At 45.2% G+C, this 15,753-nt stretch overlaps 1 protein-coding gene across 1 annotated transcript in view; it reads left to right on the forward strand.

Annotated features, from left to right (window-relative positions):
* Positions 1–13,729, forward strand: part of HIPK2 (homeodomain interacting protein kinase 2) — an 86,044-nt gene extending 72,315 nt beyond the window's left edge. The window contains exons 12-15 of the mRNA XM_017739962.1: positions 3–83; positions 9,867–10,114; positions 11,123–11,283; positions 13,046–13,729. Of these exons, the coding sequence (XP_017595451.1) occupies positions 3–83; positions 9,867–10,114; positions 11,123–11,283; positions 13,046–13,513 (958 nt within the window). The 3' untranslated portion in view covers positions 13,514–13,729. The remainder of the gene's footprint in view (positions 1–2; positions 84–9,866; positions 10,115–11,122; positions 11,284–13,045) is intronic.
* The last annotated feature ends 2,024 nt before the right edge of the window (positions 13,730–15,753 follow it).

Consider the following 15,753-nt stretch of genomic DNA (forward strand, 5'->3'; position numbering starts at 1 on the left):
GCCACCCCCAGCCCCGCCGTCAGCGTCATCACCATCAGCAGCGACACGGATGAAGAGGAAGAGCAGAAGCATGCACCCACCAGGTGAGCAGGAGTTCTCTGCTCTTCTCTGGGTGCAGGAGAAGGAGTGAGGGGCGTAGAAGGGTTGGAGTTGCAGGTTATAGGGTTCCAGGAGGTACGTTTGGGTCTCAGCAGCCCGGTTGTCTTTGATTTGTGAGGAAAATTACCAGCTGAGGACTCTAGAGATTCAGGTGATGCTCCCTTCTGTGCTTTACATTTGCTGTGTGGCCTTGGAGAAGTGTAGTAGTCTTTTCCATACCATGGTCTCTCATCTGTAAGAGGAAAGAACAGTTTTCTCTATCTCCTTTTTGTGGAAAGGAGACTTTAGATAGTGGTGATGAGCCTCTGTAAGTGAGACATATATTTAAAACGAAGACAGAAAGAAGGGCTTGGAAGGAAGGGACCTTAAATTTGCCTTTTCTCTTTCTAAGTGATCCAGGCATCTGTAAAGAGCATTAAATGACATCTTCCATGTGTAATACTTTTCTTTAAAAAGCTCTCAAAAACAATGGTTCTGTCATAAACACTCAACAATGATAAATATATTGCAAGAGGTTTGCTCAGTCCGGATTGTGTTGCCAAAATATCCTTGAACTATCATAAAAGTGGCAGAAACCACTTTTTGTCTGACACTGCAGAGAGGCATAGATGAGGCTAGAAAGTGGTGGCTGAGTTTGCTCCTCAGAGACTTAACTTATCCAAGTGAACAGCGTGGCCCAGGACTGCTGCCACTGCTGATCATCCCTTGTGGATCAGAAAGGACTTAATTTTCTAGGACTGTCCTTTCAGCACCTTTCATCACATGCAAGTGCTCTGGGTTTCCCATCTGATGCCAGTCACAAGACATAGCTTTGCTTTGTAAGATGTAGAGAAGTAGCTTTGCAAACAGCTGAATAATTATACCATCTCTATATTGGTAACTCAGGTAGGAAACTTTTAACCTTATCCTTCCAGTGTTGACAAGAGATTATTATTTTTCACTTACTTAGAACACATTCCATGGTAGATTTTCCTTTAATCACCAAAGATACCTCTCTGTGTCTCTGCATCTTTGCAGCCTGGTGGTAAGTGAAGCCTGCAAATGTGCACAGAACAGACGAGACACATTTGGCCTTCAGGAGCTAAAAATCTGTAAAGAAAAGCCATATGATTCAGGCATCCAGGCTGGAATTTCAGCATGCCTCCCAACAGCCACTGCTGCTTTCCATTCCTCTCTCCATGCTAGTGAACTCCACTGGGCAGCAAGAGCTTAGTGCCTCTCAGAGTCAGCCTTGCCATGAATGCAGTGGTTCACAGGACAGCCTAACCTATTTCACTTTAAAAATAAAAAAATTTAAAATTTCTACAACATCCCTTACTTAGATGGGGGTAGAAAGCATGTTTCCAGGAGGAGTTGCATGAAGACCAGTGTGAAAGTCAGGGGGACTATAAATAAGAAGCCCCTTCTTCCAGGGCTCTTACGGGAAAGGAAGGGCAAGACAAAAGAGATGGTGAAAACTCAGGGGTCGTGGGAGCTCTTTTAAAGCATGTTTACCCACAGTGCTGATCCCAGACTTCAGGACATTATGTGCAAATCCTTAAACTTACCATCTGGGTGTCATTCTTGGGTCCAGAGAGGGGTGAAGGAAAGAGCTGGGATACTGCAGCCACTTCAGCCAGTGGTTGTCTCCTCTGCTTCAACTTCACTGCCATCTGACCAGTTTCTTCACTCAGCACCTCTCCAGGAAGACAGGCAGAACAAAGTTCAGGAGCATGTCTGGAAATCGAGTTGGGAGTTTGAAGTATTAAAAGATTTGGGTCTGCCGAAGGGCTTGGAAAGTTGTCCTGGGAGCCAGACTTACATAAACAAACTGGCTTTGATATGACTAAAGCATATTCCGGACACGTTCCTGCCTGGGATCAGATCCCTGGCTACTTTTTGTATCCATATGGCATATCTATAGAGTGCCAGGGTGCCAGCATTCCAGAAAGGCCAGAGCTTAAGAGCTAGATTTAACTTCTGAGCCACGTAGAGACCTTTTGCATGGACACGAGTGAGTTAAATTGCCTGTGCAGATGTAACCAGAGCAAATAGAGAATTAGAGGCAGAGACACAGGTGGAAAACAGCGTGGCCAGAATGAGAATTTTTTGGTGAAAGTCTCCAGGAGAGCAAAATCAATTTGCTCAGTACCTTTTGACGTGGGTAGATGTTAAGACTGGATTCTCAGCTGGAGTGAGAGTGTAGCTTCCAGTCAAGGAGCTGTATCAGCATTTAATGCCAGTGGACTTTGTCCCTGATGAAGTCTTTCTCATTCAAAATTTGTCTCATTCAGGGAAGTGCCTGTAAGTTTTCTTACTTGCCTGTTTTATTGGCTCCAAGAAAAATGGGAGTGACAGTGAAGTATGTGCTTACTGTAATCAGTGCCGAAAGGTTCAGGATCCAAGTTGAAAATGGAACCATGCAAAGAATGCATTGTCTGGCTCATATATGCAAATATTACCATACTGGGCAATAGCTGTGGTGTGGGGGTGAAAAATAAGGAATCACTTGAAACGTGCTATTTTTCACATCCTAGAAACATTAGCTTTTTCTAGGTTAGAATATAGAAATCATAGGGCATTTGACAGATCAAAGGTAGTTGCCTGATCACATCTTACTGATAACAGTGGTAACTTTGCATTAACTTCGCTGTCATTGAATCAGCTCCTCAATTTGCTACAGCACTTCTTTCTTTTACTTCTTACAGGGCTAGAAATTGCCCTGTGACCTGTGAGACTAAAAATGTTTATTTTATTGATTCCTCAGTGAAGAGAGATTGGTTGTGAGAAGTAGATCCTTTGGTGGTGTAAGAGTTTCGTCAGTCTCAGTTTAAGAAGTACTGGTAATGTTGGTAAAAATTGATACTGCTGATGCAGTAAAGGAGCCCTACAACTTGGATTTGCTCCGAAAGGAAAGCCTTTCTGCAATACCAGAGCAGCAGGGAGAACTTTTCTCATACAGGGAATGCACATTTTTTATTGGTGAAAAAAAAATCTGAAAAATTGATTGTGATGTGAGTAGAATTTTCCTTTTCCTACTGAAGGGTAGGAAGTGTTATGTTATGTGTTTATGAAATACCAGCTGATCAGGAAGGCAGGGCAGCACATTGCTCGTTTTGCACTGTTGATGAAGGTAGTTTGGTGTAACCTTTATAAAATCAATAGTCATCTGAAAATGTTGGGCTCCTGTTGGGTAGAGGTGCTGGGGAGGTGGCGTGAGATGAGCTCTGGAGGACCTGCTCGGTGGAGCCTTGTCAAAGGGGGCCATCTACTGGGCCCCAGCCCCGTGCCTAAGGCACAGTCACCGAGGAGGAGCCTCAGCTACAGTTCAGTAGGGCCCATCCTCAGAGAGATGGCCAGAGATTTTGCAGGGGGCAAATTCCTGATTAGAAAAGTAAGTTCATCAAAACCAAGGCTTTTTTGCTGGCTGCATTGAGGTTTTTGTAGTAATACCCTCGACACAGTGAAATCTGGAAGAGCTTCAAAACTGCAAAAGGTTTTGACCTTTGTTTAAGGGAAGAAAGTGTCAGGGAATTAACTAACTAAGGAGAAGACTTCTCTTTTCTGGTTTAATGGAGGGTTTTGTTTCTTCAAAATATAAGTAAATAATAGGAAAATAAAATTAAAATGGTCAAAATAAAAAGGGAACCTTTTTACCAAATGGAACCATTTTTACCTGGCTTCTGCTGCTCACAAACTTTTGCATGTGATATTTTGTCCTATAGAACAGCAGGGGGGAAAATTGCTTATAAAGAGCATTATATGAACAGGAAACTATTTTGTCACCCTGTTTGTTTCATGAGCTTGTACACTCTCAGCGTCCTTTACAGGGAGATTTCATCGGGCAGAGAGACTTCCAGTGCTGTGCTGTAAGGTAATAACCCCGTGACTTACTCTGAATAGGAGGTATTAGGTCTAACTGTTACTTGTAAAGCAGTGTGAAGAGAGCGAGACAGAAAGTAGATTGATATTTCTTTTTTTAAATTTATTCCTTTTTAGCTTCTCTACTTGCTCTTGCAAGAAAGTCTAGTGGACAGAGCAGCTGACTGATAGTGCAAGTGCAGTCGCAGTGGTTGGAGCACACAGTGAGTAGCACGTGGTAGGGGTTACGTACTCCCCAGCATGCAGCTTCAACTGCTGCACTGGTTTAAATTTAAATCCTCCCTTGATTAAATATTTCTAAAGCTTAGAAGTGGAGAGAAATAAAGCAAGAGCTGAGACATAGAGCAGAGAGGCACAAAGGCACCTTGGAATTGTGGTGGGGAGAGAGAGCATGCAAGGTCCTGGGGAGGGATGCACTGGGCTGCACTGGTGGTCCAGTTAGGGACGTTTCTGCATCCATGCATTGCAGAGCATGGCAGGAGGAAGGGATGGAAGGAAGGGCAGTGGACATGGCTGTTGTGATGTGCCTAGATGACTTCCTCTCCAAGCAATGAGTGCAGCAGCCAAGGAAAACATGACTCTCCTTGAAACAATACAATGGTGGCCTTCAGCTGGGTGGCTTTGGGGATGCTTCCAAAGAGGAAGGAGAGCCCCTCAGTTCCCCACTACCTGTGCTGGTGTCATAGGTAACATCTCTCCACCTTGGTTTTCCATGGCTTCCTGACATTTATCACTGTCTCTCTGGGCAAGGCAGACTGACCACTGCTGTTGTGTCGGCACGTTGAGGAACTGCCTCATTGACCATGTTCACTGGCACAAAATCTTTGCAGGGTTGTGGGGTTTTCCCTCTTAAGATGGGAAGCTCTGTGGTGTAGTCTGTGTGTGAGTCTCGGCTCTATAACAGAGCGTAAGCTGGTGTGGGTTGTTACTCACCTTGTTCATGTCATGCAGTGGTGGTGGAGCCCACTTCAGAAGCCTTACACACAGAAATTGCTGGCAGGCACAAACCAGGTGTTTTTGTCAACTTGCTGATGTGCACATGTGAGGGGCAAAACACCATTTGTAATTCCTCTTTTGACATCTAGCCTATTGTGGCTGTGTTCTGCTGTGCATAGTAATGCACTGACTCTGCATAGCAATACACTGACTAACCACAGTCATTTGGTAAAAAGATTGCTGCCTTCCATCTCCAGAAGACACCGACATGCAGCTAATACTTAAAATTAGAGATAGACAGTAGCTCTGTCAGCAGACCTTCAGCAGCAGGACCTTTACAACTTGCTAAGCAATTCAGTTTATATGACTTAAATAGCAACGACACATGCTGTATAGCCTAATAAAATGGCCTCAGTGTAGTACTTGATAAATATTTCTTACCATCACAAATTCACAAAGAAGGTGAGAGCAGATTAACAGGTCAGGATGGAGGCTGAGCTGAAGAGAGGGGGCACGTTCCCAACACTGAGCTATGCATGGCATAAGATTTCAACATGAGGAGAGTGATTGCAGTTGTGGTGTGAGTTTTTGTTGGCTGACTCCATGCTTTCCTAGAATAGGTGGATTATTCTGAAGCAGCAACCTAAAAGGCTTACATGTTATTAAGTTTTCAGAGACCTGGAACAGAGTTTTTGCAATGTGAGGTAAAGCTAACATGCCCTGGTGTATATGCACACCAGTTCAAAGGCACAGTTGTGCGACGGCTGCCTTCATCCTCCAGGCCGGAAGGCCAAGCTGGTGACCTTGAGAGCTAAAAGACTGTTGCTACAGTGTCAGCAGCACTGAAAGGTTTTGTAGCTCTTGGAGTGAACCACGCACTGAAGAATTGCTCCCACTAGACACCATTTGGTTTTTCTGTGATTCTGCTGTAACTCGAGGTATTCAGGGAAAAAAAGATCTGTTCCTGCAACGCTGCCACATACCAAGCTTTTGGGCTGGGCCTTCAGCAAGTGAAAATCATCTCAAGTTGCATTGTTACAGGAGTTGTTGTCTCCTTGTCCTTGGCTATTGAGGTGGATTCAGCATTGTTTTAACACCTAGTTCAGCATCTTCTTTTTCTGAATTTCCTCTCACTTTTTGTTCTCAACATCTGCCTTTCAGCACCTTGCCATTAACAGTATCTCAGATGACCACCTTAGTTTCTTGCCGGGTGCCTGTGCACAGACTGCCTTCCTTCCCTTTCCTCTATCAGACTTCTCCTTGCTGGAGGGAATAGGGACCCACATCCATCTCTGCTGTGCACTCACGAAGGTTATGTGATGAGAGCCATCTCCAAAACCCACTTCTACTTAAAAGGCATGGTCATGCTCTGTGTCTGCACAATGGACAGACAGGAATTGGTTTGGGTCCAAGTTTGGGGATAAGCTCTTTAGGACCAGGTGGGAAGGGGATACTACTCACAAACTAATAATAAATGTACAAAGCAATGCTTATTTTATCTGCTGTTCCAAAAAGGAGGACACAAACCCTGGCAGTAAGGGTTAAAAAGCCTTCCTGGCTCAGTGTTTTTCATTCTGTGTAGATGGATTCACTGCCACTTCACCAGTCTTCCCCCGTCCCTCCTCTGAAGAATTAAAATATACCTCCCCACATAATGCAGGCAGGCACACGAGCTGACCAGGAACACAGAGCGACTCCCCAAACTACTAAATCACATTTGCTGCCGCTTCTGTGCATGCAGGAGGGAAAGCAATTACCAGGCTTGGAGAGAGCTTAATAGGAAGGGGGCAAGGCTTTTAATAGTATTTTTCTGTGTAAGCACAAACATCCCCAAAAGCTGTGGCTGAGTTATAGGAATACAGTAAGCTTGCTGAGTAGGCAAGTGCTGTGTCAACAGGTAAAAGCTCTCAGTCCTGATAGTTTGTGAGCAGGGAAGGCGATCCATCAGCCTGGGCCTCACGCAGATAACTCCTGGGTTACTGAGAGGTGGGACGAGCAGCTGAGTGAGTCCTTAGAGGGAGCTGGAAAGAGGAAAGCTGCTGGCTAGCAAGAAGACTCTGAGTAGGGGGAATGCTAACTGCTGGGCTGAATTTTCAAACGCCTCCATTTTGGATTAAAGTGTATCTTTAAGCTGTATGATTTTCAGCATGAGTTGGGCCTTTGATGTTTTTGAAATTCCCACCCTTCATCTCTGGGGCAGGCTCTGATACAGCAGGTGCTGAGCTCTTGGCACGTGTGATTAGACCAAACTGACTTCTCTGCCTGCTGTAACATTAACCACAGTTGTTACCTTTCCTAGAGACAGAAATCCAGCTGCTTACAGTGGGACTCCTCATGTACTTGAAATGATGCAGCCTGCTGAATCGAGAGGCTGATCGCTTGGGCCCTAATCCTGCAAATATTTACCCATGGGCTTTAACTCTGTTACGGGAATAGTCCAGTTGACTTTGGGAGATGACATGTATTAGCAGTGCTGAGCACTTGCATAAGGCCTGGCAGGACCATAACTCTGGTGCTTTTCAGATTCCCATCCATGAAATGAGTTACTACCCTGATATGGTCCCTTTCTCTGGAAGGGTTTGGGGTCACTTACTTATTTAACCAAACAGTTATACTTGAATTTTTTATTGTAGCCAAGGAGCTTTAACACTTTGAAGGAGAAGACTTCCCAGGGTACCTGCTTTGACAAGCCCTCAATCAAACTGGTGAAAAATATGCCCAAACTAAAACAATAAATAGCACAGATTACACAGAAAATTACCCGTCCAGTTCTACAGCTCAGCCTTCTCATGTCAATTGTCAGCTGAGAGCAAGTATTTCCAGTTCAGCAGCTCAGCCACTTAGATCAGGAAGGGACTGTAAAAGAACAGTTAGACCTTATCAGTTGTCAGAAAACTCTTTAGTGACTTGATTTTTCTTTATATAATGTAATAACTGTCAGAGATAAAGAATATATCTCTCTTCCCAACTGGCAGCCAAGGGTAGCTGCAAAGGGCAAGCAGCGTGGATACTCATAAATGTGTGATTACAGGCCTTTCTACTGATGGAGAGGGGAATATTGATGCAATATTAGTCATTTTTATTGGCTTAATATTCTTCTTTCGTAGCAGCATATCCAAACTGCAACATCTTTCTTTACACATAGTCATTGTCCATCTAAGATACTCTGCTGCTCTTTCCATTTCTAATCCAGGGCTCTCCAGCTCCTCGTGAAAAGCCAGAATATGAGGGTTTGCTGTTGTACATTTTCCTTTTTCATCCATCCCTGCCCCTGGAAGGATTGCTTTCCAACTGCTGTGCAATAGCTCCCTCTCCTTCTCTATCATGTGCCCTGTTTCAACTGACAATCTTTTAGGATGGCAGGGGCCTCTCAAGTTGTGTTTTTCACTGTGAGTAGAACAACATGGTCTTTTGTCCTCTTCGGGGCACACCAGGATCCTGTGATGATAGCCCAGGGAAAATCTGTGTGATGAGAACTTGTTTGTGAATGCAGCACCCCAAGCTGTTCTTTAAAGGGAAAAGAAAATAATTTTTCAACCCCGATGCATGGTGAGTTGCGGTTTGTGAATGCTGGCAGAAAGACTTTGGGATGGGCAAGGTGAAGGGAACCCACCAGTGCTCCTTTAGAACTGCGAAAAATAAATAAGGCAAACAATGTCCTTGGAAGGAAACTGTTATCAGTGTCTCCTCCACCTTTCTTTGGGCAAGAAGAGATGCTGAGACCAGGGGAAAAACAGCTCTGTCACAGACTTGAGACCAGATTAATCAGCTGTTCCCTGGACTGGACTGGACTAGCCAGACTGAGAGAACAGAGAGGACACTCCATGGGAAAGAGATCTCTCTGCACACTCATGAAGTTAAGATGCCTTTTTCTCCATGGCATTTCTGTTCCTGTTGGGGCTGTTTCCACCATTAAGCCTAATTACTTAGCTTTTTATGTGCTATCCATTTCTTTTCATCATTTTAAAAACTTCAGTTGCCATAACAACATAATGCAATCAGTGAAACATAACAGCTATTTTCTGTAGTCAAGGTCTGCGCACTGTCAAGGATGTGAGCCATTTAAGCAAATCTTCACCATCCCCCTTCCTCCCTCCTCTTTCTCACTCTCTCTTTTTCTCTCTAAGCAAGCTCATAACAGGAAGGAGAAACCATGAGGAATAATTAGACACAATAGCAGAGCAAATCCCAATCGTACTCATGCAGTCTAGTCTAATGAACTTCCAGCACTAATCTTGGAAGTGTTGATGTTCCTTTTTAATCACTTTTTTGATGTCATAGATTAGTTGCAGCAGGACCTTGATAATCTACACTAGAGTCAGGAGACCCAGAGCCTGTTCAGAGAAAGGAAAGAAAATCAAAAGCATTGCATACTTTGCTCATTTCTTTGTAATTTGTTCCTTATTTTCAAATGCTTCTTGAGAATATGTCCATTGTACCATATTAGTAAATAGAATTGTGTGTGTTTTGTAGATTCATGGAATTTAAGCATGAAAAGTCATAGCATCTATTATTAAATCATTGCTGAAAGGCTGGGAGAAACCGCCACGTTCTTGTGTGGGTGGTGAGACTTGCAACAAAGCATAGTATAACTGCTGGGCTTCTACTGCACACATACATAAAAAGCAGTCTGAAAATAAATCTGGCAGTCTGGTTCAGTGCTATTCTAAGCAGTGTGAATATAAGATCTATCCACAATGTCTTACTCACTCCTTGACCTCCATGAAGGCTTTCCTGGAATAGTAACGAGGGAGTTTTGAAGCCTGGGATTTGGCTTAAGGAGCCTCTCTCCGGCGGAGGACTGAAGGCCGTGCTTTGTCCTTACAGACCTTGTCTGCTGCGGGCAGAGCTTTCTGATGGCGTCAGGTTGATCATTGTCCGTTCACTCTTTTCACTTGCCTGCTTTTGTTGCAGCAAAAAAGTTTTGTCATTGTCCGTTCGCTCTTTCCACTTGCCTGCTTGTGTTGCAGCACCTTGTCCAAGCAAAGGAAGAATGTCATCAGCTGTGTCACCGTGCATGACTCCCCCTACTCCGATTCCTCCAGCAACAACAGCCCTTACGCCGTGCAACATCGCACAGGGCAGAATAATGGGAACAGCTACGACACCAAAGGGGTTCCAGAGACTCACTGCAGTGGGAACCCCCGAACGATCATCGTGCCACCACTGAAAACCCAGGCCAGTGAGGTGTTGGTAGAGTGCGATAGCCTGGCACCAGGTAAATTGCACCTCTTCCGTCAAGAAAATTAGTAAGAAATAAATGATTTATCTTGGAAGAATCTCATTGTTCAGTTTCATTTTGTTTGGTTGATTGGTTTGTTTTCCAAAGAAGCTGTGCTCCTGCACTTCTCTCAGTGACACATCTGTTCTTGGTAGCCATATTGCATTAATTATGTGCCGTGGTTCACTCAGGAGTCATGGGGCAAGTGTCGGTCCCAGTTAGTTCTGTACAAACCCAAGAACAGAATGCAGCCTTTAGCTCAACATTTGACATGAAAGGCACCCAAATGCAAGTGTGAACCTTTGCTGCCTTGCCTTTCTATAGGCTTACTTTAAAATGGGTAAGAGATTGAAAACACATGTGAATTTTCATCCAAACTTGTTGACATTTCTGGGAAGAACATTTCCCCAGGACCTTCATTGTGGACTGACGAGGTTTGCTCATCCAGATCCTCTGCAATGCTAGATAGTACTATGTGTTGAAAAGGGCTTTATGGTGGAAGTCTGGCCCGAAGCAGTTGCCTTTGAGCTACTTGGCAGTCCTTGCTTTGGACGTGCTGCTGGTGAACACAAAGGCTCAAAGGGTGAGCTCCCCACCAGCTCCTTCTCCCTCCCTTCCCGCTCACCTGACTTTAGGCAAGCCAGGGCTTTTTTAGGCTGTGCGCACCATACTTTCCTTCCTCTCCTTGGGATTTGTACCTACATTGTACAGTTCTGCTGGCAGAACATTGTCTCATGGTTCTGAAGGATCTATAAAGCTTGCTCCAGACCTGCTTTGGGTGCAGTTAATCAGGTCCGTTTGTCTGCCTCTAGGATGACAGGCTGGTCGTGTATATCAAGCCCTGCTGAAGTATTCTGTTAATTGAGAGAAAGAGTTTTCTTAACCTGCTTCTGTTGTATGTCTCCTCCCAAAAGCCGCTCTGGAGGAGACTCGGTGAGGAAAAGGTAGGGTGAGCAATTAAAGAATGTCATGTAAGCTACAAATGTGTTTCCTTTCCTGGCACAGTCACCACCAGTCACCACTCATCCTCCTACAAGTCCAAGTCCTCCAGCACCGTGACCTCCACCAGCGGTCACTCTTCAGGGAGCTCGTCTGGAGCCGTTGCCTATAGGCAGCAGCGACCAGGAGCACATTTCCAGCAGCAGCAGCCTCTTAATCTAAGTCAGGTAAGTCAACTGAAACTGATTTTGGTGGTGCATCATCCAGCTATTACCTACCACTCCTCCATCATGGGCTGTCCTGTTCCAGTCTAGTGATAGTTGGACCCTGTGTTGAGTTTGATCAACTTCTTTCTACTTGACTGCAGACCCTGATCTTCCAGCTCAGGCAGAGAGGTAGTGCAGATCACACCCCTGAGTGGGATGAGGGTACTCCTTCTCTGTGTTCTGGAGTCCGATGGTCTAACAGTGTGAGTGGGAATAATGTGAGAGGGAGAGTGCAGTGGCTCAGCCACAAAGGAGTGGAGCAGGAGCATGTAGGAAGGACTGAATTCTCCGTGCTATAAGTAACCATGGGGAGAATATCTTCAGCTGAAGAAGGTACATGAGCCTGGCAGTGGGACTGGGAGAGAAGTCCCCGTCAGGTGGGACGAGGCAAAGCAGAGCCTCTATGCATATACGTGACCTCATGTAATGAGTTTGATCCATCCTCTGATAAAGCTGGGCTGAGATCTGGACAAATGCCATTTCTTGGCAGCATGCAGTTCTTGGGACGTTTCACAATCTGTGATCAGAACTTCCAGGGAGCTCCCCAGGAGCTGCAGGAAATAATGCCCTTTTCACATCCTCCACCTCGGGCCTCTCTCTTCCCTGAGGTGAGTTGACAGGAGTAGGGAGGGTACAGCTCAGTGTTTCAAGAGAAGAAAGTCTGGAGAGCTCAGAGGACAGTGCTGGTGTGCATCCAGAACTGGATATAAGCAGAACTTATTTTTTAAAAAGAAAAATAACTTGGTGGAGAAGAATATCTCTTCTCCCTCAAGGTACAGAGGAAATTTAAAAACGTGAACAAATTTGAAATAAAAGTGTGTGAAAATGGAGGAAGTGGGCAAGATGCTCTTTGCAAGTGTTGGGGAAGAGTGTGGCTACTGTATTTCAGACCACAGTAGCAGCACAGAGAGTGCTTACAAAGAGGATGAAAAGGTTTGGAAGAATAGAAGGAAATAGCATGGAGCATTTTCCTTCTTGTCTTCTAGTTCCTACTTTACTGGTAACTTAACACTCTGACTACAAATGACTGGGAAAACTCCTTACATTTTTGTGCAATGCTAGAAAACAACTTAGAAAATCCATGGGAAAAAAAGTACATTGGTCCCATCCTACTGCTAGAAGTTGCCTGTGCTCAAGTAATTTTAGCTGATGACAATGAGGTCACCAGCACCTGCAGGATCTAATCAAGCTGAGGGTTTTCTCTTTAAAAAATAACGTGGTTATTTTTACTTACCAAGGAAATTATTAACTGCAAATACTCAAACTGAGCAAAAATAAATTGCCCGTTCCAGGCATAGTTAGGCAATTTCATTCCCCTGAGCTATCTGTGCACCACAATTTGTCATCAGAGTTCACTAACAAAAACCATGTTTTGCCTGAGCAACTGGCCTTGTGGAAGATGTTTTTGGAAGCTGGGCATGCAAGGTTGTGTCTTTCGGTAGCTGTGTCAGCAGACTGTAGCTCAAACTGGGGGACTTGTTGACCTGCTGGGGGTCATTTTGTTCAAAGTATGAAACTACAGAGTCTTCCTAGGCTTGTGAGGGATCCACTGCTGTCACTCATTTCCAAGGAAAGACTGGTGATGCTGAGGGTGTCGGGAGGAGCTCAGGAGACTTTCCTGAGGCCATCCTGGTGTTGCAGGGAGGCTCCCAGGCACTACTGAGACGGTAAAGAGCCATCTCTTGTCTTGTAACTGCCTATCACTGTTGCTGTCTTTATCCAGGCCCAGCAGCACATCTCGACTGACCGCACAGGGAGTCACCGGAGACAGCAAGCCTACATCACTCCAACGATAGCTCAGGCCCCGTCCTCTTTCCCACACAATAGCCCCAGCCACGGTACAGTTCATCCCCACCTGGCCGCGGCTGCCGCTGCTCCCCTGCCCACCCAGCCCCACCTGTACACATACACTGCCCCCGCCGCCCTGGGCTCCACGGGCACCGTCGCGCACCTGGTGGCCTCGCAAGGCTCCGCCCGGCACGCGGTGCAGCACACCACCTACCCCGCCAGCATCGTCCACCAGGTCCCCGTCAGCATGGGCCCGCGCGTCCTGCCCTCGCCCACCATCCACCCGAGTCAGTACCAGGCTCAGTTTGCCCATCAGACCTATATCAGTGCTTCTCCAGCCTCCACAGTCTACACTGGATACCCACTGAGCCCCACCAAGGTCAACCAGTATCCTTACATCTAAACACTGGAATAAAGAGCGAGAGACGCACCCATCCCGGGGGGAGTGAGGCAGCCGCTTTTGTATTGAAGAACATGACAAACTAACAATGCAATGGGAGGCTCATGTGAAACTTGAACGAAGGAGACTTTAAGGAAGAAAAGAAAAAGAGGAAAGAAGGGGGAAAACCAATTCTACAATTTTTATTTAAAAAAAAAAAAAAGAAAATGGAAAAAAAGAACAGAAAAAAAAATAAACCACAAAAAACCAACCATTCTGCACCAAACTAGAGAGAAAGAGAGAAGCAGAAGGACCCTTCAGCGGGTCCTGTCTTTTGAAGAACTTCACCAACAGACTTTTAAAGGTTATTTTCATCCAATAGTGAGCTACATTTAGAAATTTGTTGTCCAGAACACCTAAAATTAAATCCATTAGGTTTTTAATCCTGTAGGTATATGGACTAGGGATTTATCCAGCATTTCAAAGGGTTTATACAGCAGTTTTTGTATCCCAAAGTATACATAGGTTTGGGGGGATTTTTAATGGTAAAAGAAAGTGGGTAAGGGAGGCTGAGGGCGGAGGACAAAATGTTGTCCCAGTGCTCTAAATTTGGACCTAACACTGCTAAACTTAAACACACCTGGGCAAAGCAGGCTGCACAGCACTGGTTGAGAGCAGAAGCAGTGGGGTGTTTCTCCCTCTTCTTGAACACACTGGATAAATCCCTGAGAAATGCTATTCCTAAACAAGATCTCTAATAATGTATGTTGGATTTCAGTTTCTTTTTTTTTCTTTTTTTTTTTTTTTTTTTCTCTTTTGTGTTGAACTTCAACGATACCAATAGACTATTCCTCAATGTGATTGCACAAAGAAAAGTGATATAACATAGGCATGTAACAATGTGATTGTCCAGGTGTGTGTGTGTGTGCGTGCAGATGCTGCCTTCTCTCTGTGGTGTGTTCCTCAGCACAGCCATTACAACTGTCACAGTCTTAGTTTTACATCATTCCCTCGTAGTGCCTTACCAAACTACAGATGCGGTTTAAGGGTTTACTTCCACTGGTACTCCTAGAAACTGACTGAGGCTAGTTGGAATTTACTCTCAGCTCTTTTTCTTTCTTTTTCTTCTTCTTTTTTTTTTTTTTTGGTTGTTACTGCCGATTTTCTCCTGCTGGTGGTGTTGGGTTTTTTTCCCACGTCGTCAATCGTAGCTGACTTGGTGAGGTGTTGGGGAGGCTCGTTGGGGTCAGGAGTGCATATAACTGGGTGTTTTGTCGAGCACTGGATGGGCTGGAAGCAACCAGGTCAGCTGTGAGGACCCAGAGGGTCTGGGGACTCATTCATGGACTGGTCTGTTTCTGTCCTGTTGAAATAGCAGGTTTCCTCCCTGGAAACTGAATTCTCATTCTGCTGTTTGCTGATGTTCTTGATGGAGTGGGAGGACACTGTCCGCCCTCATCATCAGGTTGTCCTGGTCATGTGTCTGAAATGGGAACAAAAATGTAGTCTTTGAAAGGGGAAACACTAGTTGTTGCCAGCATCTCTCACTGTGTCTGTTGATGAGAAAGGGTCAGGAAAGGGCTGGAGTCCCAAAGCAAGCATGAGAAAATCCAGTTGAGAGAGTCAATCTCAGGTTTCTTAAGTGAAAAGAGTATTGTAATACATAGAGCCTTACCCACTCTAACATAGCTGTGACACTGTGTGCCTCCCCTCCTCTCTTCTCACCTACACCCCAAAAAACTGCCTGCAGTGGCAGAGTGACCCTGGAACTGGAAAGCACGTTGGTCCTCCACACCAAGGAATGCTACATGGTCGTCTTTTTTTCCAACAGTTTCTAAAGAGAGCCTTTCCTATCGTTGGTTTGGTTCAGAGGGGAGTTTCCCTGGTAATGGCACTTGCACTTGTGCATCAGTACCATCATGCCTGTGGATGTCCTGAGGAGGAAGGAGAGAAAGGAGTTTGGTAGAATGTTTCCACGAAAGCTGAATTCTATGGGGCTGCTCAGTTCCTCTCTACATTTCCTTGTAACTAGAGCATGAAGTAGTCAGTGTTTTGCAAGATGCTGGAAAATAGCAGGTTTGTTGGCAGGGTGGCGAGGGATGGGTTCCCTGAGTGGCAGTGAGGAAGAAGGCTCTCTCAGGTTGGAAAAGCTGACAGAAAGACAAGCACAAATGTATTGTATTGCGGCAAGTGCTTGGCTGGCCTGGAAGACGAAGGGATCCTGCTATGCATAGGCTGTTCAACAAGACTATTGTCTTCTGGCA

The sequence above is a fragment of the Corvus brachyrhynchos genome, unplaced genomic scaffold (genome assembly GCF_000691975.1).
Source record: "Corvus brachyrhynchos isolate BGI_N302 unplaced genomic scaffold, ASM69197v1 scaffold27, whole genome shotgun sequence".
NCBI classification, from domain to species: domain Eukaryota; kingdom Metazoa; phylum Chordata; class Aves; order Passeriformes; family Corvidae; genus Corvus; species Corvus brachyrhynchos.